The 26,827-nt window shown below is 42.1% G+C and overlaps 1 protein-coding gene across 2 annotated transcripts in view; it reads right to left on the bottom strand.

Moving 5' to 3' along the window:
* me1 (malic enzyme 1, NADP(+)-dependent, cytosolic) overlaps positions 1-26,827 on the bottom strand; it is a 598,180-nt gene that overhangs the window by 90,073 nt on the left and 481,280 nt on the right. For both annotated transcript variants that reach the window (XM_041187865.1, XM_041187866.1), the window contains exons 8-9: positions 11,866-11,963; positions 10,610-10,723 (exon numbers count right to left, since the gene is read on the bottom strand). In XM_041187865.1, coding sequence (XP_041043799.1) covers positions 10,610-10,723; positions 11,866-11,963 — 212 coding nt within the window. The remainder of the gene's footprint in view (positions 1-10,609; positions 10,724-11,865; positions 11,964-26,827) is intronic.

The raw sequence follows: 26,827 nt of genomic DNA, 5'->3' as shown, positions 1-26,827 counted from the left end.
ACGTTGATTGAATTCAGTGAGGCAAGGGCATAAAGAGTTATGTAGCCAAGGTGAGCAATACAGATTAGCATTTCATGGGGAAAGGACAGCTCGAAGTAGAAGACTAACTTTAGTCTCGTTCTTCCACAACAAGCACTTATTGCGAATAAAACAAGTAACACCCCAGAAATAGCTGTAAATCAGGAATTGGAAGGAGGAAGGAACTCAGGAAAATTATCACCAGGCAAGTGGTACTTAGCAAATTGTTGGAACTGCAGGCTAGACTTCATCCTAGGATGTTAAAAGAAGTGGATAGTGAGATAGCAGATGTGTTGGTTTTAGTTTTCCAAAATTCCCTAACTCCTTCATTCAAAAAGCGAGGGAGACAGGAAGCAGGAAACTACAGGCCAGTTAGATTAGCATTCGTCATAGGGAAAATATTAGAAGCTATTAAATAAGTTATAGCAGGGCACTTAGAAACATTCAAGGCAATCAGGCAGAGCCAACATGGTTTTGTTAAAAAGAAATCCTGTTTAATCAATTTATTGGAGTTCTTTGAAGGAATTACATGTGTTGCAGATAAAGTGAAACTGGTGGACGTACTGTACTTAGATTACCAGAAGGCATTTGATACCTCAAAGGTTAACGTGGAAAATAAAACCTCATGGTACATGGAGTAACATATTGGCATGGAAAGGAGATTGGCTAGTAACAGGAAAGTATAGGCATAAATGGGTCCTTTTTCTGGTTGGCATGGTGTGTCACAGGGTTCAGTGCTGGGGTCTCAACTTTTAACAATTTATATGAATGACTTGGATGGAGGGACCAAAAGTATGGTTGCTAAATTTGCTGAAGACAAAGATAGGTAGGAAAGTAAGTTGTGAAGAGGACATAAGGAGGCTACAAAGGGAAGCATAGGTTAAATGAGTGGGCAAAGATCTGGCAAAAGGAGTAAAATATGAGAAAATGTGAAATTGTCCATTTTGACAGAAAGAATAAAAAAATCTGAATAGTGAGAGATTGCAGAGGTGAGATTCCAGGAGGATCTGGGTGGCCTAGTGCATGAATCACAAGGTACAGCAAATAATTAAGAAAGCTAATAGAATGTCATTTGTTTATTGTGAGGAGAATTGAACATAAAAGTAGGGAGGTTATGTTTCAGTTGTAGAGGACACTGGTGAGACCACATCTGGGGTATTGTGTACAGTACTGGTTTCTCTATTTAAGGAAGGATGTAAATGTGTTAGCAGTTCAGAGAAGGTTTACCAGACTAATACCAGGAATGGGTGGGTTGTCCTATGAGGAAAGGTTGGACAGGTTAGGCTTGTATTCACTGGAGTATGAATCACAGAGTGCAGAAGAGGCCCTTCGGCCCATCGAGTCTGCACTGACACGTGAGGCACGCCTGACCTACCTATCTAATCCCATTTACTAGCACTTGGCACATAGCCTTGAATGTTATGATGTACGAAGAGAAAGAGGTGATTTGATTGAAACATAAGTGGATGTGGAGAGGATGTTTCCTCTTGTGGGAATAACCTAGAACTAGGAGTTACTGTTTAAAAATAAGGGGTCAACCATTTAAGACTGATATGAGGAGAATTTTTTTCTGAGGGTAGTGAATCTTTGCTTCCACTGTCTTTTGAGGAAGGGAGTTCCAGAGTCTTTGAATATTTTTCTGGAGGCAGACAGATTCTTGATAAACAAGAAGGTGAAAGGTTATTGGGGGTAGGCAGGAGGTTACAATCAGATCAGCTATGATCTTATTGAAAGGTGTAGCAGGCTCGAGGGGCCAAGTGGTCTACACCTGCTCCTAATTCATATGTTCGTATGAATTTTTATTCCATTTTTAAAGGTGAAAAACACTGCTGACATCTGTCTTACTATTCAAATGTCTTCAGCAAGATTTTAATGTTGTGTGACAGTTCAACCAAAAGCAGGCTATGGTGTCGCAATGGGTCTTAGAGGATAGATCCACTTTGCACAGTGACTATTCTATCCTCCAGATGCTCTACATACCCCTTTAGTTTGTTTACAGTTTGCCTTTGGAAGCTTTCTTTCACTTTATGTAGTGCATTTAAGTAGCATTTAATAGCATTCCAGTTTCTTTTCAGCTGTTAGTTTCATTATCGCCACAGTATGGTGAGAGCTGGAAGGTAATTACAATGTGCGTGACTGCAATAGATTTAGCATTAGAGGGACTCTCGGTGAAGCATTTCTTTCCTCCCAAAGCACCTCTGCAGAAGTTATTTGAAGAATGCGCAATTATATTAAACACAGCAGAGTGAATTGGGAATAGTAATTCCCATTAAAGCATATAAAATGCAAGTTAGCCAATATATGATATTCTCAAGACAATCATTTGTCTGCAAGGAAATAAAAGGTAAATCCATATAGTCTACTGTTATGAGTGTCCTGCCCCATTGGGAGGGCACACCAACCGGAGGCAAGGTTTATTGAGGTGGAAGAGATGGGAACTAGTCAAGGGAGGCTTCATCAATTTCTGGACTCATGAATGCTCACAGGTCAGGTCAAATAGGAACCTCCTGATCATCACCAACAACCTCATTCCTAAGATGCTCTTTGCTGATGGTTGCTCCTTACACGCCAAACTCACAAGGACATCCAGCCACAACTTGACTACTTAACTTGTTCACGTGCCACAGTATTTTTGCCTAACAGTTGTTACAGACAGGCGAGAAGCAAACTGAACTTCTTTATCCTTTTCCCTATAAGCAGAGGTGTTTTCAAATTATTTTTAAAGTATGCTGTAGCATCTTTTCCTCAAACCCTCAGTTTGTGTTGTCCAATTTTATCAGTAACACGCAGCAAGCTCACATTATGATTAACTCAAGGAAGTTAGGTTTAATTCACATTGAAACCCAGTGGGTTGGGGGTGGGAATTGTTTGCAACTACACACACACACAAACATACACACACACACACACACACACACACACACACACACACACACACACACACACACACACACGTAAGGCGTGATCGAAAAGAGAGAGTTTTTACAACTATGGATAACAATAAGAACCACAGAAATGAATATTAGTTCACAATTTCCAGAGTCCACAACGTCAGAGGGTGTTTCCTTCATAGCAGAGTTCAGATGAGTTTCTGGTTGGAGACAGCAACACGGAAATCCTTGAAATGCATAATGATGCAGCACAATGGAGTTTCTATGGTTAGACAGCTTGGCAGGTGATGATCAGAGACTTTTAAAATCAAACAGGCATCGAGGAGTTAAGAGATGGTGGCTGGCTGCTTCGTCAGTTGGGAGACCTGCTGGTGTTCTTTCCAGTTGGTTTTAACTCAGCAGACTGAGTTGGGAGGCTAGAAATGTAATATTAGAATGGTCCAAAAGGCTAGAAACATGGGGTCATGTGATACGGCCCATTAATGATTAACTGCATCCTCATAAGCAGTTTCTGTGCTTCCGGCCAAAATCCACTGTTTCCTTAAGAGGAAAACGGTGGCTGTTAACAGTTATTCATAGTTGTAAAAACTCCCTCTTCAGGTATAAGGGGTTTCGATGTCTGTCTTTGTTATAATCCTGGCTGAGGGGAGTCAGTTTGTCAGTTAGTCATCTAGCTTTGTGATTATAACATGGCCTTACAATGGGGTGTGAGATTCCACAAGGATGTGTGGAACTCTTTTGTCCTTGTAATCTCTGTTGGAAGCTCCCAGAACAGATGGCAATCTTCTGAGTCATGTGACATGTAGCAGCCATCTTGTGGTTCAGAAAAAGTCCATTTTAAAAATAGCATGTGAAGGAATAAAGTCTATACACGGTTTGGATTTATTTCATGTCTTATTGACATGTCACAATCAAATAAAAAAATACAAAATTTAAGGTTCAGACCATATGCCGTCATCCATTCAAGTCCTGTGGTTACAATCAATAACATACCATTTAACATCAGAAATAAATTCTATTTGATAAAATTCTCTCACAGAGAGCTTTAACTGACAAGGGTACCACTCATAATGGCAAGTCTAGGTTTGCCTCTTTGGCAAACTTGAGCAGAGACCATCAGGAGCAAGGAGTCAGTCAACAAAAGTCACTATATCCAAAATTGCTCATTACCCCATTATATAGACCAGTCATGAATCATCTTCTGCTGTCACATGAAGCAACTTGATCATCTCCACTTGCACTGTCTGCAGTGTGTCACAGACATCAACAAGATGCCTAACACTAATGTTCTCAAAAGCTATAACAGAACTGGAGAGGATAAAAAACAGTTCAGTTAAACTGCTCTGGCTATGTTGCTCGCATGACCGACTGTGAAATTCCCAAAATAGCCTTCTATGGTAAGCTGCAATCCTGATATTGTGCAGATTTGGGCTATAAAGGCATATCTTAAAATCTTGTAATTATCCCCTAACACCTGGGAACACGGGTCACCGACAGACCATAATGATGTCAGCTTGAATGAATCTGAGACTATAAGGTGTAAAATCTGGTTGCCAAATGTCTGGGACAAAGAATGTCTCATCTGGGCTTCTAATGCTATATATGTGGGCATCTACAGCTGGATACTTCTCTGATCAGCACACCCACAATAGCCAAAATTCATCTGGTGACTTGATGGCAGACTCCATCAGGGCTCCCACCCTGTCAACATTAATCATAGCTTGGAGGAAGCTGAGGGAAGTAAGGACATTGAATTCCTCCACCAAGTATATTCTATGTTAAATGAAGGTAGCTCAAGGAGTACCACCGTTGACTGAACTAGGCAATTCGTGAACAACACAGATGCCAGACTAAGTCTATGTTTACTGGTGAAGGAACCAACATGAGGGGATATCCTACATTGTCTTAGCTAATAACCTATACGCCACAGATACAGCTGTTATAATTCTTGATCATCTTCGATGCAAAGATGACCATGTTCATCAGTGGGGAGATATTTAGGAGACAGTGATCATTGTATTATAAGGCTTAGGACCACGGTAGAAAAGGACAATGGACAATCCAGAGTATGAATAATTAACTGGGGGAAAGCTAACTTCAATTGGGCAAAGAACGGAGCTGGGCTGCTACTGCTCCCAGTGAATCCACAAGTGCTTCTATGTCACTCACCCATCGCCACAGGACTTGTGACAGGTAGATAGTGGATGACAGGTGATAGAAAGATAATAAACATGACTTCCATGTGAATTGGATCACAATGAGGGAGAGGTGCACTTCACCAACCCCTCTCTCTCAACTTGACCTATCTTGGCCCACTGGCAAAACAAGCCGAGACAGTTGGGATAGAACCAGATGCAGTGGGTGAGCAGGACATCTTGTGTGCTTTGTCAACCTTTACACATTCCACAACACTGTGCTGACCTGCCTTCAAAACAGTTGGACCTTAGATTGGTCTCATCCACCAGGTCTGCCAGAACCAGTCTTTGCAGCATGCCAGGGTAGGCAAATCCTCTGCAAGTCGCAGAGGGTAGGAGATCCAACAGCTACCCTCACCTGGTTTAGCCCCTCCGTTGTGGTTTACTAGGGTGTGACTCACATGATAACAACTACTTGAAGCCACAGGTAAGAGCTGGATGAAGGCACTAACCAATACAGATGAGCCACTCTAAAGAATTTTTCTGTCCATGAATTGGCCAATATTGCTATCAACCCACCTGAGAAAGTTGCTACCCAACCCTTACACCGTTCAGCTATTATAATAGCATTGGCAGCAATGAACACTAAAAGACCTTTGGAAGATAAAGATTTGCATCCACAGCGAATACATCCTACAACAGCTAGTGTGGTACTACCTTTCAGTTTGAAAAGGGTGCGGAAAGCGGCAGGGTCTTCAGTTTGAAAATGGTGAAGTCGGGGAACAGAAAAAAGCAACTGTGATGTCGCAGGTAGCTAGTAAGTTGATTGGCCGGTAAGTGCTCAGTCTAAGGCATAGTGTGTGAGAAACCAGCTTAGGACATGCGAGTTAAGGTAGATCTATAAATAAAAACTAAAACTTTAAAATAAAAACAAACAAAATTTAAAAACTTTAAAATTAAAACAAAACTATATTTTTATTGCTTTTTCAATCTTTAAAGTAATTTAAACAAACATCTGAAACACATACCTTGTAGTTAAGAAGCAAAAAACCTTTAGTTGTCAGTGGTACAAGCATTCAATCAACACAGTAAATTATAGCATTCATAGGAAGAAAGTAATTAAAGTAAATTAACTAAATAAGTTAGAATAGCGGGACAGGTGTTATGCTGCAGCTGTGAGATGTGGGAGCTTGTGGATGTCAAGACGATCCATGACAAGCACGTCGACAGGAAGTGTAAGCAGCTTGAGGAATTCCAGATCAGGATTATTGATCTGGAAGCTGAAATGCAGACACTGCGCAACATAAGGGAGGAGGAGAAATACCTGGATACTTTGTTCCAGAAGATAATCATACCTCTTAGGAGAGGGTCATCTGTTTTTGTCAGTAGTGAGGAACAGGAAGATGTGACTGCCAGTGAGGCAGGTAATGGGACCGAACAGACAGTAGGGGAGGAATCTCAGGCTTTGCAATTATCAAACAGGTTTGAGGTGCTCACAACCTGTGTGGATGCAAGGTGGATGAGCTGGCCGCCCATGGTACTGTGGTACAGGAAGCCATTCAAGCAAGGGGAGCAAAATGGAAACTAGTGGTAGTAGGGGACTGATGCTGCTCTCTGCAGCAAAGAGCGAGAGTCCAGGCAGCTATGTTGCCTGCCCGGTGCTAGGGTTTGGGACATCTGCCCAGGGCTGGGGAGGAACCTGCAGTGGGAGGGGGAGGATCCAGTTGTCATGGTCCATGTAGGTACCAATGACATAGGCAGAACTATGAAAGAGGTTCTGCAAAGTCAGTATGAGGAGCTAGATACCAAATTAATCAGAACTTCAAAAAGGTAATAACCTCTGGATTATTACCTTAGCCACATGCAAATTGCCATAGGCCAAATAAATTAATAGAGACGTGGCTGAAAGGCTGGTGTGGGTTCAGGTTTGTTGGGCAATGGCATCAGTACTGGGGAAAGTGTACCGTTGAGATGGTTTACACCTGCATCATGATGGGACGAGTGTCCTCGCAAATCGCATAACTAGGGCAGTAGAGAGGGCTTTGAACTAAATAAGAGGGGTGAGGGATTAAGCTTGGGTAGAGGTAGTAAGTCAAGGTGTAGAGTCAAGACAGGAGAGCAAAATAGTAATATGAGAAACGAAGGTTAGAGAATGGCAGGAAGAGACACAGAGAAAAAAACCTAAGAATACATCAACAGTCAAGACTAGATTTTACAAAGGTAACAAAGACAAAACTGAAGGCTCTGTATCTGAACGCACATAGCATTCATAACAAAGTAAATGAATTGATGGCCCACATTGAAGTAAATAAATATGATTTGATAGCAATTATGGAAACATGGCTCAAGGACGACAATGATTGGGTCCTTAATTTGTTTTTATTCATTCCTGGGATGTGGGCATCGCTGGCTAGGCCAGCATTTATTGCCCATCCCTAATTGCCCTCGCTCAGACAGCTTTTTTTAACAGTCAACTACATTGTTATGGGTCTGGAGTCACGTGTAGGCCAAACCAGGTAAGGACAGCAGATTTCCTTCCCTAAAGGGACATTAGTGAACCAGGTGGGCTTTTACAACAACCGGCAATGGTTTCATTAGACTTTTACTTCCAGGTTTTTATTGAATTCAAATTCTACCATCTGCGTGGTGGGAGTCGAACCTGGATCCCTGGAGCATTAACCTGGGTCCCTGGATTACTATGCAGTGACAAAACCACTATGCCGTCACCTCCCCATCATATTGAACGATACATGACATCCAAGAAGAACAGGAAGCTAGGTAAAGTTGGAGGGGTAGCACTGTTTAGTCAAAGGCGGCATTGGTGCAATAGTTAGAATTTTCTTTCCTTTTAGCCATCATGACTCGATTTTGCAAAAGCTTGTCCTTCATTGTTACAGGAGCCAAACTAGCTGGAAAGTTTCCCAATATGGTGGCAATGGCTCTTTTAAAAAGCAGAACGTGCAGAAATGGCAGTGCAGTGCTGAAATAGTCTACAGCTTCAAACCAACAACTCCCCACACAGCAACTTCCTGATCTCAATCATATCATCCGAGGAGACAGGACTTGCCTATTACCAATTTCAGTAATGAAACCCATTGGGTCATTTCCTCCTTACTGCATATTCAGTCCCAAAGCCTTCAGTTTTACTGAAGAGCGCACTGCCATCTAGCCCAAGTGTTTCTCCAGACTTGCAGTGTTTGCTGACTGGATTCAGCACTATCTGTAGCCCGAGGTATCTTTGATTCAGGTGACACAGTTAGAGATGATCTTGGTTCAGGAGATCAGGATGTAGAACTGGTTTGGGTGCAGATGAGGAATAGTAGGGAAAAAAAGTCATTAGTGGGAGTGGTCCACAGGCTCCCCAACAGTAGCTAGTATAGGACAAAGTATTCAAGAGAAAATATTGTGTGCTTGTGATAAAGGGACAGCAATAATCATGGGTGATTTTAATCTACACGTAAACTGGAAAACTCACATTGGCAGTAGTAGCCTGGATGAGGAGTTCTTAGAATGTTTTTGAGATAGTTTCTTGGGGCAGCATGTTCTGGAACCAACCAGAGAGCAGGTTATATTAGACTTGGCATTGTGTAACGTGACAGGATTAATGACATCAGAGTAAAGACACCCCTAGGTAGCAGTGATCACAATATGATTGAATTTTACATCCTGTTTGAAAAAGAGAAGAGCAGGTGTAAGATTAGTACTTTAGACTTAAATAAGGGCAACTATGTGGGCATGAAAGCTGAGCTAGCTGGAGTGAACTGGAAAACTAGGCTCGGGGATAGATCAATAGAGAAGCAGTGGCAGATATTAAAGGGATATTTCAGAGTAAGTACTTTCCTACTATAAAGAAAAGTTCTAAGGGGAGGACCCACCATACATGATTTACTAGAGATGTTAAGGAAAGCATCAAAATTACAACTCAGCAAAGATGAGTGGCAGGATAGATGATTTGACAGAATATAAAGAACAGCAGAGAATGACTACAAGTTTAACAGGGGAAAGAAATTAGAGAATGAGAGGAAGCTAGCTAGAAATTTTAAAATGGAAAGCAAGAGTTTCTACACTTACTTAACAAAGGAAAAGAGTAAGTAAAGTGAGTGTTGGTCCTCTAGAATGACAGTGGGGAATTAATAGTAGATAATAAGGAAATGGCAGAAGAAATGAAGAAACATTTTGCTTCTGTGTTTGCTATAGAGGATACAAAAAAAACATTCCAGTAATAGCTGCAAGTCAAGAGGTGAACGAGAGAAAGGAACTTGGTGAAATTGAAATCACTAGGGAAATGGTACTGAGCAAATTGATGGAGCTGCGGGCTGGAAAGTCTCCAGGTCCTGATGGACTACATCCTAGGGTCTTAAAAGAGGTGGTGAATGAAGTAGTCGATGTGCTGGTGTTAATTTTCCAAAATTCGCTAGATTCTGGAAAGGATCCATCAGATTGGAAAGTAGCAAATATAGCCCCTCTATTCAAGATGGGAGGGAGGTAGAAAACAGGAAACTATAGACCAGTTAGCTTGACATGTGTTGTGGGGAAATTATTAGAATCGATCATTAAGGAGGTTAAAGCTGGGCATTTAGAAGAGCTTAAGGCAATTGGGAAGAGTCAGCATGGTTTTGTGAAAGGAAAATCATGTTTAACCAATTTATTGGAGTTTTTTGAAGGACATGTGCAGTGGATAAAGGGAAGCCTGTAGACAAACCATCTTTGGATTTCCAGAAGGCATTTAATCAGATGCCAGTCAAAGATTATTAGGGTAAATAAAAGTACATGGTGTAGTGGGTAACAAATTAGCTTGGATAGAAGATTGGCTGGCTGACGGAAAGCAGAGAGTATGCAAAAATGGATCCTTTTCTGTCTGGCAGGATGTGATGAGTGGCGTCCCACAGGGGTCTGTACCGGGGCCTCAACTTTTTACGATTTACATCAATGACTTAGATGAGGGGAGTGAAGACATGGTAGCTAAATTTGCAGATGACACAAAGATAGGTAGGAAAGTATGTTGTGAAGAGGGCATGAGGATGTTGCAGATGGATATAGATAGGTTGAATGAGTGGGCAAAGATCATAAATGGAGTTTAATTGGGAAAATTTATTTTTAATGTGGGAAAATGTGAAGTTATTTTTTTTATTCATTTACAGGATGTGGGCTTTGCTGGCTGGGCCAGCATTTATTGCCCATCTCTCTAGTTGCCTTTGTTCAGGGGAATTTCAGAGTCAACCTCATTGCTGTGGATCTGGAGTCACATATAGGCCAGATTTCCTTCTCTAAAAGAACATTGCTGAACTAGATGGGTTTTTAGGACAATCGACAATGGTTTCATGATTCCAAATTTTTATTGGATTCAAATTCCACCATATGACATGGCAGGATTCGAACCCGGGTCCCCAGAGTATTACCCTGGATCTCTGGATTATGTCTCTCTTGTTCTCCTTGGCAAGAACAAAAATGCCGAGTACTAATTAAATAGGCCAAATTCAGTTTATAATGCATAGGAGCAACATCACCAAACCTAATACCTATCCCTCTCATGCCAAAATATTTACATGAAGCTTTTGTTTTTACCTGAACAATGAGGCCTTTAGAGTCAACCATCCAAATCTTAGAAAGAGCCTGCTGTTGGGGTACCTCTTCCTTCTTCATTGCCATTACAATGAGGTTTGCTATCCCCACAGCAGCCTAAATTAGGAGCCAGAGGGGAAAAAATCCATTAGAATTAAAAATGTTGAAACCTACTTGAACTTAACTAAACTGCAAGACAGCATTTCAAAATTATAGCTTTTTAAATTAGCTCTGTAATGTTGCTTTTTAAATTATTTTCTCCTCTTCTGATTTATCACTTCTTGTCAGTTTTTCATTGCTTGCCATGCAATGCACCATTTTTGAGTGGACAAAGCGAATGGCAAATTGCTGTAATAATTCCACTCCAAAACCACTGCTTACTGACTACAAGAACAGCACATAGATTTCTCTCTCTATTCTTTGTTCATTCACTGTGGAGAAACACCTGACCTTTGCTTAATGTACTCAAGATTGTGGCATAACTAAAATTATGGTCTCAACATCTGTGAATTTTGGGTACAAAACTGCCTTCCGTATAATGCTGCACAGAACACTGGAGATACAGTGGACTACATTACCTCCATAGCGATTGACTGTTGTAATTATAATTTTAGTTCAGCTGTAACTATTAACCTGGGGTCCAATTTGATGTGAAAACAAACGTGTTTGCATTTTGAAGCTTTAGTACTTTGTGATTAATATGTTGGAAGTATTCCTGAACTTCAACAGATTTCAAATCAAGCCACAATGGATTTGGATCAGCTGTATTAAATGTTTGGGTGCCAGGATACCAAAGACAAATAGCTATAGCAATGCTTGGCCATTTCCATTCACCCAAGCATGGCAGGGATGTTCATAAAGATCACAGATGTATATCAGCAGCACATTCCTATTCTTTGGACGATCTTCCTAAAGGGGCTTTACTTGGAAGCTACAGGCTTCACAATCTTACACTCTTAATATGTGAACATTTCAATTTTAAACATTCTGCAAAATAAGATTTTTTAAGTCAAGTGGCTATATTGGGAAAGCAATGAAGGGGAACCAAGCTATGGTATAAATTAAATTTACCGAACAAAATTTTACAATGCTTTTGAAAACTATAAATAGTATATTGAACCAATTTGCGAAAGGCACTCAGCCCATCATACCTGTGCCAACTTCACCTTGTAAAATATCTTAATCATGAATAATGAAACTAAGAAAATGTGAAAAGTTAATTCAGGCTGCTAGTTACTGATTGTCACCTGCTGACTTACCGCTCCAGCACCTTGAAATAAGAACTTGTGATCTGACAATTTGTTCCCAGTGATGCGCAAAGCTGCCAATAGACCTGCAACAGCCACTGCAGCCGTCCCTAAACAGAAATACATTTATTAATAACCGTAAATATCCAAACAATTGAACTTGAAGCACACACAAGCTAATCAAGTTATACATTCACTTGTACATTTCTTGTTCAATACTTCAATTGAATTAGGTAATAGTTATATTTTAGAGTATAACTGCAACATCTTTAAAAAGTTATAAATGTTTCATCTAACAGATGTGAATAATGAAGAGACAGCACACATCCATGGCAATGGTGTTATCCAAGGAAATCCACTTCTCACAGGTTCTCATTATTCTGAATTTTAACTTGGAACTTGTATAAATCTTCAGCATCTTTACATTTTCTATCTTAGAACACATTATAATTAAAAGCTTCTGATATCTACAACAGTGTAAACAGTATACTTTAACCTGGCTAACGCCTACACAGGTCCTGTTTTAAAAAATCCTCATGTTACTTGATTAGTGCTATTGAAATAAAAACAGAAAATGCTGGAAAAACTCAGTAGGTATGGCAGCATCTGTGGAGAGAGAAACTTCTTCAGGGTTAAAGAGAAGTAGACATGTGATGCAATTTATACTGTTTGAGAGGGGGAGTGGAGCAGGCAAAGCAGGATAGAAGGTCAGCGATAGGTGGGGGCTAAGGAGAGATTGACAAAGGTGTCATGGACATAAGACAACAGAAGTGTTAATGGTAGTGGCGAAGAGTAAAGAAGATGCTGATAGTGGCATAGAGGTAAGAAAGCAGAATGCGTGAATAGCAGAACAAGGGTCAGCACTGAAAGAACAACATAGAGCCCTTTTTTGGTGGGGGTGGGGAAGGATTAAAAAAGGGATTTACAAAGGTGGAATTAAAAAAGGGATAAAACAATGAATAAATGAATAAAAATGAAAATAAAAAAATAAAAGTACATTTAAAAAAACAATTAAAAAAGGGGTGAAGATCAAGGAGAGTGTTCATGGTCTGAAGTTGCTGAACTCAACGTTAAGTCTGGAAGGCTGTAAAGTGCCTAATCGGAAGATGAGGTGCTGGTCCTCCAGTTTGCGTTGGGCTTCACTGGAACATTGCACCAGGCCAAGGACGGACATGTGGGCATGAGAGCAGGATGGGGTATTGAAATGGCAAATGACAGGGAGGCCTGGTTCATTCTTGCAGACCAACTGGAGGTGTTCCACAAAGTGATCGTCCATTCTGCGCTTGGTCGCTCCAATGTACAGGAGACCGCATTGAGAGCAGCCAATGTAGTAGACCAAATTAAAGGAAGTGCAAGTGAAGTGTGGCTTCACCTGAAAGGAGAGTTTGTGTCCTTGAATGGTGAGGAGGGAGAAAATAAAAGGAAGGTTTTGCACCTTCTGCATTTGCATGGGAAGGTGCTGTGGGAGGGGAATGAAGTGTTGGAGTTGGAGGAGTGGACCAGAGTGTACCGGAGGGAATGGTCCCTACAGAATGCTGACAGGGGGGCAAGGGTGAAGTGAAGATGTATTTGGTGGTGGCATCATGCTGCAGCTGGCAGAAATGGCAGAGGATGATCCTTTGAATGTAGAGGCTGGTGGGGTGAAAAGTGAGCACAAGGGGGACCCTATCGTGTTTCTGGGAGGGAGGGGAAGGGTTAAGGTAGAGATGTGGGAGATGGGTCGGACATGCCAACTCTCGGGGAAGGTGCAACACCTGCCCCTTTGCCCCTTCCCTCCTCACTGTCCAAGGGCTCAAACACTCTTTTCAGGTGAAGCAACACTTCACTTGCACCTCCTTCAAATTAGTCGATTGCATTCGTTGCTCCCAATGTGGTTTCCTCTACATTGGAGAGGCCAAATGCAGACTGGGTGACTGCTTTGCAGAACACCTTCAGTCTGTCTGCAAGCATGAACCAGACCTTCCTGTCGCTTGCCATTTCAACACATCACCCTGCTCTCATGCCCACATGTCTGTCCTTGGCCTGCTGCAATGTTCCAGTGAAGCCCAATGCAAACTGGAGTAACAGCACCTCATCTTCCGATTAGGCACTTTACAGCCTTCCAGACTTAACATTGAGTTCAACGTCAGACCATGAACTCTCTCCTCTATCTTCACTCCTTTTTTAATCCCTCTTTTAAAATGTATTTCTATTTTTTATTTACTTATTTTCATTTTTATTCATTGTTTTATCCTTTTTTTGTCCTTTTCCTCAAGAACCAGCCCCTCCCCCAAAAAAGGACCATCTCTCACTGGTTCTATGGTGCTTTTTCCACAGAGTGCTGACCCTTATTCTGCTATTAACACATTGCTTTCTTATCTTTATGCCACCATCAGCACCTTCTTTACTCTGCCAATCTCTCCTTCGACCTCACCTATCGCTGGCCTTCTATCCTGCTTTACTTGCTCCATCCCACGTAAACAATATAAACTGCATCACATTTCTACTTTAGCTCTGAAGAGTCGTACGGACTCGAAACGTTAATTGTTTTGCTCTCCACATGCTGTCAGACCTGTTGAGTTTTTCTAGCATTTCCTGATTTTATATCAGATTTCCCACATCTGCAGTATTTTGCGTTTATCTTAATGTAACTGAAATTTGCACTCTAGCTTTTGTTCAATTCATTTTGAAAACTGAGAAACAATTCCTAAATGCCAAAGAAAATATTCTGTCACAATTCAGTGAATAGCAGAGATGCATTCTGAAAATCATATACACTTTACATGCTCATTGCAAGTGTCACTCTGAAAATGAGTGTGTGCGCACGATCTGAGCAATTATTCTGGACAAAAATATCATTAAGTCCAGACATTTGAGATAGGCCGAGGGGCCTTCAAATGCATACTTCAATGAAGGCATTAAATGACAAAAGACAATTCCATTTGCATTTAATCATGTTGTTGCAAGTTTATTTGTTTAATTGAGCATGAGAAAGTTACTGAACAAAAAGGTAGTTGAAATATTTTTGGCAAGTAATTTAAGCAAGTTACGAGGAAACAATGATACAATGCCAACCAGTGGTCAGATTGTACTAATACAAGTTGACGGGCTTATAAATGCTATTGGCATTAAAACACGAACATTTAGAATGGGAAAAAATTATCACGTGCGAGAGAGTGAAAGCAGGAATAAAATTTTGTAGACAGGAAGTATGCATACACAGGATTTAATAATACAACTAAATGTACACAAATTCAGTAAGGTTATGACATTGCCAGAGAAGTGGCTACTACAATAGTAATATGTCACAGTATGAGCTGAAAACAAGTCAATGCACCAGGAGGGCAATAGTTCACCTGGAAAAGCTCTTTTGAATCAGCTAAATCTAAAGAGGAAATTGTGACATGTCTTTTAGCGATTCAATACCATCAGTTAATGGTCAACAGTCTTAAAATGCTTATTCATTTTCCCCCTTTAACCAAAGGGTACTCATTGATTAAAGGAATGCTTTGTATTTCTTGTACAGTTTTTGCCGGTTATTGGTTAGGAACACCGAAGGGAAACTATGAACTTAAGTAACCAAACCATCCCCAAAAGAAGAAGTTATCAACAAGATTTCACTTTTCGTAACTTTTACTTTAACATAAATTAAAATCAATGTCAACTAAATATAAATGAACAGGCAAATGATACCTCAAATAAAAGGATAAAATTAACTCTAAATAGCCAACACACCAAAAATACATCTGTCAATCACAAGCACCCACATCACTCCCTGCAGACATGCAGCACTATGTAGCTATATAGTTCCAAATGTGCTGTTCTTCATTCATGTCGGGTAGGTCACGAGTGCCATCCAACAACAGCTTTCACTTTAAGTCTTACAAGTATGATTAGCACTACGAACCCTCTCTCCCTCAGATCGCAATATTCCTGATAGTATAGCTTTCCAGAGTTCCTTTCCAACTAACCAATACCCTGGTACACTGTTTGGCCACTTCTGGGAAAACAACCAGTTCCTTAGTGTCTCCAAGCTATTCAGACAGCTTTCCAGGCTTTAGACCTTTTCAGCCAGCCCACACAGTGCCTCAAGAGCTCCCGTCTTCTTTTCCGCCAAACAGAAAAACTGATTCCTTCGTGAGAGAGGTTTGCTTCTTCTCCTCAAGAATTCGATATGTTCTTCTTTCTATCTTTGCCTGCTTTCTCTTTGTATCTGCATCGGAGTGCTGATCACCTTCACCCACAGCTCTCCTATTTTCTATCCAGCAGTAGCTTTTTTGTCTGTCACCTTGATGTCTAGCTACACCTCTTTCATATTTTAACTTTCTTCCTGATGGTAATGCTGTCAGGTCAAGGGTCACTGGTCACAGAGCACTATTTCTTATTGTTCAAGAAAATTACAATTGATTTCATCAGAACTGATGCAAACTTTTAAAACAAAAACAGAATTACCTGGAAAAACTCAGCAGGTCTGGCAGCATCGGCGGAGAAGAAAAGAGTTGACGTTTCGAGTCCTCATGACCCTTCGACAGAACTTGAGTTCGAGTCCAGGAAAGAGCTGAAATATAAGCTGGTTTAAGGTGTGTGTGTGGGGGGCGGAGAGATAGAGAGACAGAGAGGTGGAGGGGGTTGGTGTGGTTGTAGCGACAAACAAGCAGTGATAGAAGCAGATCATCAAAAGATGTCAACAACAATAGTACAATAGAACACATAGGTGTTAAAGATAAAGTTGGTGATATTATCTAAACGAATGTGCTAATTAAGAATGGATGGTAGGGCACTCAAGGTATAGCTCTAGTGGGTTTTTTTTTATTTTATATAATGGAAATAGGTGGGAAAAGGAAAATCTTTATAATTTATTGGGAAAAAAAAAAGAGAAGGGGGAAACAGAAAGGGGGTGGGGATGGGGGAGGGGACTCACGACCTAAAGTTGTTGAATTCAATATTCAGTCCGGAAGGCTGTAAAGTCCCTAGTCGGAAGATGAGGTGTTGTTCCTCCAGTTTGCGTTGGGCTTCACTGGAACAATGCAGCAAGCCAAGGACAGACATGTGGGCAAGAGAGCAGGGTGGAGTGTTAAAATGGCAAGCGACAGGGAGGTTTGGGTCATTCTTGCGGACAGACCGCAGGTGTTCTGCAAAGCGGTCGCCCAGTTTACGTTTGGTCTCTCCAATGTAGAGGAGACCACATTGGGAGCAACGAATGCAGTAGACTAAGTTGGGGGAAATGCAAGTGAAATGCTGCTTCACTTGAAAGGAGTGTTTGGGTCCTTGGACGGTGAGGAGAGAGGAAGTGAAGGGGCAGGTGTTGCATCTTTTGCGTGGGCAAGGGGTTGTGCCATAGGAGGGGGTTGAGGAGTAGGGGGTGATGGAGGAGTGGACCAGGGTGTCCCGGAGGGACCGATCCCTACGGAATGCCGATAAGGGGGGTGAAGGGAAGATGTGTTTGGTAGTGGCATCATGCTGGAGTTGGCGGAAATGGCGGAGGATGATCCTTTGAATGCGGAGGCTGGTGGGGTGATAAGTGAGGACAAGGGGGACCCTATCATGTTTCTGGGAGGGAGGAGAAGGAGTGAGGGCGGATGCGCGGGAGATGGGCCGGACACGGTTGAGGGCCCTGTCAACGACCGTGGGTGGAAAACCTCGGTTAAGGAAGAAGGAGGACATGTCAGAGGAACTGTTTTTGAATGTAGCATCATCGGAACAGATGCGACGGAGGCGAAGGAACTGAGAGAATGGGATGGAGTCCTTACAGGAAGTGGGGTGTGAGGAGCTGTAGTCGAGATAGCTGTGGGTGTCGGTGGGTTTGTAATGGATATTGGTGGACAGTCTATCACCAGAGATTGAGACAGAGAGGTCAAGGAAGGGAAGGGAAGTGTCAGAGATGGACCACGTGAAAATGATGGAGGGGTGGAGATTGGAAGCAAAATTAATAAATTTTTCCAAGTCCTGACGAGAGCATGAAGCAGCACCGAAATAATCATCGATGTACCGGAGAAAGAGTTGTGGAAGGGGGCCGGAGTAGGACTGCAACAAGGAATGTTCCACATACCCCATAAAGAGACAGGCATAGCTGGGGCCCATGCGGGTACCCATAGCCACACCTTTTATTTGGAGGAAGTGAGAGGAGTTGAAGGAGAAATTGTTCAGCGTGAGAACAAGTTCAGCCAGACGGAGGAGAGTAGTGGTGGATGGGGATTGTTCGGGCCTCTGTTCGAGGAAGAAGCTAAGGGCCCTCAGACCATCCTGGTGGGGGATGGAGGTGTAGAGGGATTGGACGTCCATGGTGAAGAGGAAGCGGTAGGGGCCAGGGAACTGGAAATTGTTGATGTGACGTAAGGTGTCAGAGGAATCACGGATGTAGGTGGGAAGGGACTGGACAAGGGGAGAGAGAAGGGAGTCAAGATAACGAGAAATGAGTTCTGTGGGGCAGGAGCAAGCTGAGACGATCGGTCTACCGGGGCAGTTCTGTTTGTGGATTTTGGGTAGGAGGTAGAAGCGAGCCATGCGAGGTTGGGCGACTGTCAGGTTGGAAGCTGTGGGAGGAACATCCCCTGAGGAGATGAGGTCAATGACAGTCCTGGAAACAATGGCTTGATGTTCAGTGGTGGGGTCATGGTCCAGGGAGAGGTAGGAGGAAGTGTCTGCGAGTTGACGCTCAGCCTCCGCGTGGTAGAGGTCAGTCAAACTTTTAAAAGCCCGTTTCAAATATTCTTAAAAACAATTACAGATTCCATAAGAATTTTGAAGGAACTACAAATTTTCCCGACGATAATACTTCCGGGTCAACTGGGATCCCCTAATTAATCTGTTTAATGTGCACAGTACACCTCAAATATTATCTCTACTCTCTAAACCAGGGGGTCTCAACTGTTTTGATTCCGAGGCCCCCCCCCTTAGGGTGACCAGATCTCCAAAAGTCAAAACCAGGATACACTGAAAAGCCTTGGGATAGGGTTTCATAATGAGTGACATGTTGGATGACCGATGACAGGAGTCTGGGGGAGGGGCAATTGAAGGTAGGAGGTCATGTGAAGACATCTTGCTGAATATGTCCGGTCAGAATTGGCAACACTGTAAGACACCCAATTATTGTAGGCAACAGTTATGAGCCACAGATATTTGTTTCAATTACATTTTTGTCTCATTTTTTTAAACTAACCAAGGCTTCGTTTGTCTCAAGATCCCAGACAGAATCCTCTATTCCATCCTAACTTTACTGGACAACGCACAAAGACCAATCTCCATATAAAAACATTGTTTATTTTTATTTGCATACTGGGTTCCAACAAGTAGGCGTTTCCAGCCAGAAGTTGGAAACACACCCCAAAAGCAGGAGATTTTGTTTGCACCCAGAGCCGCAGTCAGGAAAGCACATGATCTTTCAAATGAGAAGTTTGTTTGAACGTGTCAGGGCTCAACTCAACTCACCTGCCACTTTTCTCAGCACTGAGTGGTAATTTACCAATGGACATAGTCAACTACCTCATCAAGTGCGGCTTGTGGGTTGGCTGATGCTGCAGTCAGTCTTCTGGCTGATTCCCTCCTGGCTCTGGTAGTCTGAGAGAAGAATTTCTGTGGATGCTGCAGCGTCAATGGTCAGTGAGTGGGCAGCATTCTGATTACCACAGTGCAGTACAAAGCTTTTTTTGGGATTTGCTGACAGTAAATGGAATGTGAGGGGTGGGTTAAAGGGGAGGGGACTCCAAGGAGCTGAAACTAGGACAGTCCCGACAAAACCAGGTCATGTGGTCACCCAAGCCCCTCTCCTTTCTTATAAAAAAAATCACTGACCCTGTAAAACAACCCACATACTTCACTGTATAAAAACTGGTTATACAATTGAACATATATTGATTAATTTTATTTAGCGAAACTTGTTGCTACTCAGCAACAATTCTGTCAGGACGTGGAGGTATCTTCAACTAGAAAGCATACATGGCATGCTCAAAGTTTGTCCTGGCTCGGTCATGTTTTAAGTTAGTAGACTGCCACCCTAGTGGTGGTGATAACAGGGGAGCAGGTGGAGAGTGCCACTGTGAGGTGGGTAGGATGCCACTGAAGCTGATAGAGTGCTGATGAGACGGGTCTAATGTTGTTGCTGGCTATGCCAGCATTGCTTCTTCCTTTGTCCATTACTAACAAGGTGAGTGGCAGGCACCTGCTGAAAAGCTGTTTCTTTGGCAACACTGTGCTGGGACCTGATGAGCCTTTGAGGCCAAGCAACAATTTCCGGTTCCTCAGGCCCTGTGCAGGTCGAGGGGCTAGTGATACTGTGTTGTCGAGCAGTGACTATTGGCTGGAAGGTAATACTCTGTCTCCTGAATACAGTAACCTTTGGGGATTAGCATTGCATTAACTTTAAACTGTCAGAGGGGTAGAGATAGTGAGCCTCTAGCAGATCCCTTCACATTTTGTGCAGACACCTGGGGCTGAATATTATGAGGTGGGGAGGTACAGGATGGCTCTTCCCCCTCCACAAAAGCCAGCATGGACCCGACCCACTCTACCCTGGTCTGCCCTGCATCTATAACACGCTGTGGGCAGGCTAAATAAGCAGCTAGTGCAACATCCACCCCTGACTGGTGAGGAAATCCCACCCTTGGGAGCTGCTGGCCAGTCTGATCAGTGCCAGCTGTGCCAAGAGCACATTAGTGGTCACTGCCATGACTGCAACAAAGGTGGCAGTGGCCCATGGATTCCAGGAAACAGGCAAGCCTGGGGTCTTGGGAAGGGAGGATCTGAGTAGGCGAGAGAGTGGGTGGGCTGGGGGGAGAAAAAGAGTGTGGTGGGTTTAAGGCAGTCAGCAGGTGAGAAGGGAGTGGGGGAGATTTGTATCTTGGGGGGGGCCACCCCTGCCCCAATCCACAAAGGACAGCCTTTGAAGATATAATGCCCCCTCCTTTCATCCAGCCCTTTGAAAAATTTGTTAAAAAATTGGGCTGCCCATTCCCACCAGACTGCCCACGCCAACCACCTTTTATGGTGTACGAAGCATATTATCATCAGGGTCAATTGACTTGGTAACAAGCCTAACTGACCCTTGATTATCGATTTAAATATGACGGACAGGCTGTCGATTTCAGTGCCTGCCCGTATTATGAAGGTGAACTCAGGGGTGGGTGGGAAGGCAGGAGGATGAGCACCTGCCCTATTTTACATGCCCCCCCCCCCCGCCAAATGAAAACACACCCAGTGGGGGCGCATAAAATGCAGCCCCTGGTTGAGAGCCCCTGCTCTAAACTAGCCCTGCAAATTGGGTCACCAGCAAACGGAATAATTTACTGACTCTCCAGTCATATTATTTACTTCTGTAAAAAATAAGAGTTCTCACAAAAGATGTCTATAAACATTATGGATTACTTTAAGTTCTATTTACTTTCTGCTTTGAGCTACAAAATTAAATTTCCAAGACAATGTATTCCTTTAAATTCAAAGTTACATAATTTGGATAATCTGTCAATTTGATTTTCTCTTCTCCAAATTAAAATAGTCTTTTGTGCCATTCCATTTAAACTTAATTTGAATTTTTGGATAATTTGATTTTTTTTCTAAGCAAACACCACCACCATCACCAAATTAATAAGGAGTTGACTGTTTCGCTAACTGATTTGTTATTATTCCAATAATGATAATCTTATTTAAACATCCCATATCTGGGACTTTATAAAACACCTTCTGGTATTCCAATGAAAGTCTGTCCCCTGCATAGCCCTCCTTAACAACCCTAGTTACCTCCTCAAAGAATTTCAATAAATTCATGAGGCATAACTTATCGTTTCTAAAACCATGCTAACTTCCCTTTTGAGGCCTCTAGGCCTTTGGGATACGACAGCATCCCTTAATATACTTCAACATTTTTCTACTTCCTAAGTTAGGAGCTTCACCCCTTGCTCACTAATCTCAAAGCACATTTTACCAGTTCCAGATATCATATTGACATTTAAGTAGCAATTTTACATCAAGGGCTGCATCTTTAAGTGTACAGGCTCACCCATGTTCGCAGCTTGGTAGCAAACCCCACTTATATTGAGGGGTGAGGCCCAAATCCCTCATTTTGTCCAGGCCTCTTGCATATGGAGAACTTGTGGGGATATCAGGCCTGGAAGCTGGCCAACAGAAATCTGGCAAACCCTAGCTATGGCCGCAGAATTTAGCGGGAATCTGCTCAAAGGGGAAACATTCCTGACCCTACATCTGATCAACAGTTGTTGTGTAGAAAAATGAGTGGAAAGAGCAATGTAAGTAACGTGTCAACTTTTGGCAAAACGCTCTGGTTACATTGAATACTCTGAATACATTGCTATGGGCAATGTAGCAAATAAGCACGAGTATTCTTGGAGCACCTGCATAGAAGCACTTGTAGAGCAGTTCAGTTTTCAGCCATTTCCTGAAATGCCAAGGGAAATGGATTCCCCTTTGCGCACACTTCCACAGGTAAATACACAACCTTCTAAATACTAACTGCAAAAAAAATCTCCAATATCTAAATGTAGGGTAAGGTGACAAATTAGCTTTATGAGATCCTACTATGCAGGTCTCAGCGTTCAAACAGTGATGCATACAGTTTTTGTGGTCAGAAGCCTTCCAAGCTGGATCGAAGAGTCTTTATTTAAAGATTTATGAAGCCCACTCATGCCAGCTCCCCGACTTTGTTCGATGCTTCCTAAATTATGCCTTCCAGGATTGCGCCGGTAGCACAGCTTCTTGTAAACTGATGCCAGGAACCTCGATGCCAATAGACTATTTTATGCCAAGAGTTAACTTTTTTGGGGCCCAGTGTGTATGTCAACATGTCTGACAAAAAAAAAGCACAGCATGGGCCATTCCACTCTCAGCACCACATACATAAAAGTGCTGCTGACTACTCGGAGTGATCAGAGACACTGTGTGCAGGTGGTAACTGTTGAGAGAATTGAAATTCCCACCTATGGTATGTAGTGTCTGGAATCATTTCAAAAGCAGCAGGAGTTGGATTATGAGCTGTGTTGATGGGAGAGCATTCTTGTGAGAACAGAAATTCCCACCTAGAGTATTTAGTAGCTGGAATGACTTCAAACAGCAGCTGGGTTGAGAGCAGTGTTATATGGAGAATGTATGTAGAAAAATGAAAAATGGATGGTAATAAATGCGAGGCCAAGGGACAGGAGAACATAGTGGTGCTTTAAGGAGAGAGAATGTGGCAGATTCAAGGAGATGAAAGAAAAGCAACAGCTTGAATTGCACTGGAGGAGCAAATGCAGCACCATTCTGAATGGGGGTGGTGGACAGGGAAAGGAGCTGTGCCTGTCTGAAGTGGGGTGGCTGGACAAGCAGAGTTTGTTTTCTATTAAAAAAAAACTACCAGTTGGAGGTGAAAGAATATTTTCCAATGAATAGTCTCTGAAGGAGGTAGAGTTCCTATGTGAAGCAAAGTTGGGGGAGGGAGTTGGATGTTAGGCAATAATTTTTCACAGCACTTTAGTGAAAACGATAGTCTGGTTGGGTTGTTGAAATGTCATTTAGAATTTTAGTCAGATGGGAAAAAAAATCAATTGTTTTGTGCAAAATGTTTAAAGGCAGCATAATGCATTATTTTTAATGGAAAAAAAATCAAGCTTTTCCATGCAAAAACTCATGGGCCCATAGAAATGCACCAATTCAACCTTCAGGATTTACTTGAAAGCCTGAAAGGAAAGAACAAGTTCTTTTTGTCCCTCTCCAGTAGAAATGAAAGGATAAAAGCAAAATATTGCAGATGCTGGAAATCTGACATAAAAACAAAAAATGGTGGAAAAACTCAGCCGGTCTGGCAGCATTTGTGGAGAGAGCAACAGAGTTAACGTTTCGAGTTCGTATGACCCTACTTCAGAGCTAAGGAGAAGTAGAAATATAAAAACAAAAAACTGCGGATGTTGGAAATCCAAAACAAAATATAAAAAATACCTGGAAAAACTCAGCAGGTCTGGCAGCATCGGCGGAGAAGAGCACAGTTGACGTTTTGAGTCCTCATGACCCTTCAACAGAACTAAGAAGTAGAAATATGATTGATTTTATGCTGTTTAAGAGGGGTGGAGCAGGCAAAGCAGGATAGAAGGTCAGCAATAGGTGGGGGATAAGGAGAGATTGACAAAGATGTCATGGGCATAAGACAAAGGAAGTGTTAATGGTAGTGATGAAGATTAAAGGTGGTGCTGATAGTGGCCTAAAGGTAAGATGGAAGGTGTTAATTGCAGAACAACTCTGTGAAAGCAAAGCATAAAAACAAGTGATAGATGACCCTGTTGGGGGCTGGAGGCAGGGGGTGTTAGGAGGAAAAGGATTTTAAAAATTTAACAAATAAATAGAAGAATAAAATAATATTTAAAAAATGAATGAAAATAAATAAATGATAATTGGATTAAAGGGGCCAAGATGGAGGAGGGAGGTCAAGGGGAAAAAAGGATTTAAGAAATGAACAAATGAAAGGATATTGTGTCTACTGCCAATTTAAATTAGAAAGCCAATGTAATTATGTTTTTCACACCAGGGCTGCTCTTAAGTTGTCAGCATTTTGAAGGCATTGGCCAGCTAATGCTGGTTTCCTAGGTTGGCACAGAATGTTGAACTGCTTTAGAGCATATGTTTACTGACCTCTACATATGTTCTAAATTCCTGAGCCTGTTTGACTACCTATGAAATTAATCCAAATTGATATAAAGAATTAAGTTGATGTGCACAATTTTCTCATGATATTTTAATTCATCTAATTTCTCAAAGGACTGTTAAGTTGAAACTTTTTTTCTATGCAATTCTAAACACAGTGATTAGATCCCTCTTTCAGCTATCAGGGAGTTATCTTAGCATTTTTCTCTTAGCACATCCATCAGTCATTTTAGTTAAACTCAACTACCACTTGTTATTGACACTCAGTATTTTTAGTTTCCATGGATATTTTTCGAAGTGACCAAAATCAGAGAGATCGAGATTGAGATCGAGGTAGAAATTCAGACACCTAGTTCATTCTCTGTGGCTGAATGGTGAGCTCTGAGGCAAACTAGATACTGGGCCTTAGGCCTCACTATAATGTAGCTGTGTGGCGAGAATAGACAGCACTGAAGAAACCCAGAACAGGTCTCACAGTGGTGGGTGGTAGGAGGGGTCAGGACAAACCAGACAATGGCTCAGAGGTAGAGGCATTCTTTAAACATGGCCCTGCAGGCTCCACATTCAACTAAATAAATTTTAAATAAATTCACCTTTCTGTTGGGCTTTTCAGTTTCACACGCCTCAGATTAAACTTTGTTTTAGGCATATCAGGATATAGGTTTTCATACTGAAGAGTATCTGCAACAATTTCTGATGGGAATTTTTTTTTAAAAGATGTTTGCTTCAGATATTTGGTTTTCAACACTGACAGTTACGCCAGAACGTAAAATGATGCGAAATCGCATGATGTTTTGCTCAGCGGGCACATGAAAGGCCTATTAAGGCCATTAACAAGGTATTTGGGTTGAATTTTACACTGCCCATAAAACCTTACGGGGCAGGCAAAAAGGCAAGGAGCCTTTACGTTTTTTTAGGAAACCTCAAACACAAACAGAATGAGCTTTCTTAAAGCAAATGCTAATTAAATAAAAACTTTCTTTTGAAACTAAATAGATGTCCCATGTCATGTGACAGAGTCACATGAGGGGACATGTTTCATTAAATTTTTATTGTCTTTAGTTATTTTTTAAATAGTGCTTTAATCTCCAAGGCAGCTCCGTGCCTCAGGGAGATTGAAGCGCTCTTTCACGTACATGAGTGAACTGCTCGCTGGACCCAACTCTCCCTCCTCTCCCCTGCCCACACAGGTAGCGCTCTACCACTCGCGGTCCACACAGGGTGGGCCAATTGCGTGAAATCACGGTGCAGAACGGATCGTGGGCAGCAGTTGGCTCCACAACCACCCCCGCCCGATGACTGGAAAATCTTGGCCTTGACATAGATTTCAAGCCAATCCTACAGAAGCAGTGATAAAACTATCTAAACGAACTAAAAAACCATAAGACGTGGGAGCAAGAGTAGGCTATTTGGCCCATCAACTCTAGTTTGCCATTCAATGAGGTCCTGGCTGATCTGATAATCCTCAACTCCTCTGTCCTGCCTTTTTCTCCATAACCTTTGATTCCCTTACTGATTAAAAATCTGTCTATCTCAGCCTTGAATATACTTAATGACCCAACAGATTGACTACCCTCAGAGAAGAGATTCCTCCTCATCTCTGTTTTAAATGGGTGTCTCCTCACTCTGAGATTGTGCCCTCTGGTCCTAGACTCTCCCACAAGGGGAAACAACCTCTCAGTATCTGCCCTTTCCCCCCCGCCCCACCCCTCCAATAAGGTTACCTCTCATTCTTCTAAACTCTAATGAATACAGGCCCAACCTACTCAACCACTCCTCATAAGAAAATCCCTCCATACCCGGGATCAACTTAGTGAACCTTCTCTGGACTGCCTCCAATGTCGATATATCTTTTCTTGGATAAGAGGACCAAAAAGGTTATAAAGATTATGTTTTAAGCTATGTTTTTAATTTAAGGAATTGTAACAACTGCCATCAGTTCATGTACCAGCCTGAATTCTTAGTTTGATTTATTTGCTGAATCTCTGCCCGAGTCAGATGACTGAAGCTTAAATTTTGCTTGAACACTGATGTCTGTGCTCCTGATTGATCATTTTCTGGTGTTCTAGTCTGGCTCCGAACAATACCATGAGAAAAAGTAAATCCATCCCCATCCACCTGATCCCTGCTCCACAACCCAAAATTCTCAGAGTTTGATCTTGCCCAATTTGAAATGCCACATTCTGAATTCCCCCTTGTCCTCTAATACTGCTACGTTCCTGCCTTGTCAGACTCCCACACACATCTCAGTCCCACACTGGTGGAAGGATGGATTTTTCTTTTATATTTGCATTTAAGCAACGCCATAGAAGATCAACTATACAATGGCCCTGCAAAATAGCATATCCTTGACTCAGCAAGAGCAACAACACAG

The sequence above is a fragment of the Carcharodon carcharias genome, chromosome 5, assembly GCF_017639515.1.
Source record: "Carcharodon carcharias isolate sCarCar2 chromosome 5, sCarCar2.pri, whole genome shotgun sequence".
NCBI classification, from domain to species: Eukaryota; Metazoa; Chordata; class Chondrichthyes; order Lamniformes; family Lamnidae; genus Carcharodon; species Carcharodon carcharias.
The sequence above is the reverse complement of the archived record's forward strand: the minus strand, read 5'-3'. Positions and strand labels throughout refer to the sequence as shown.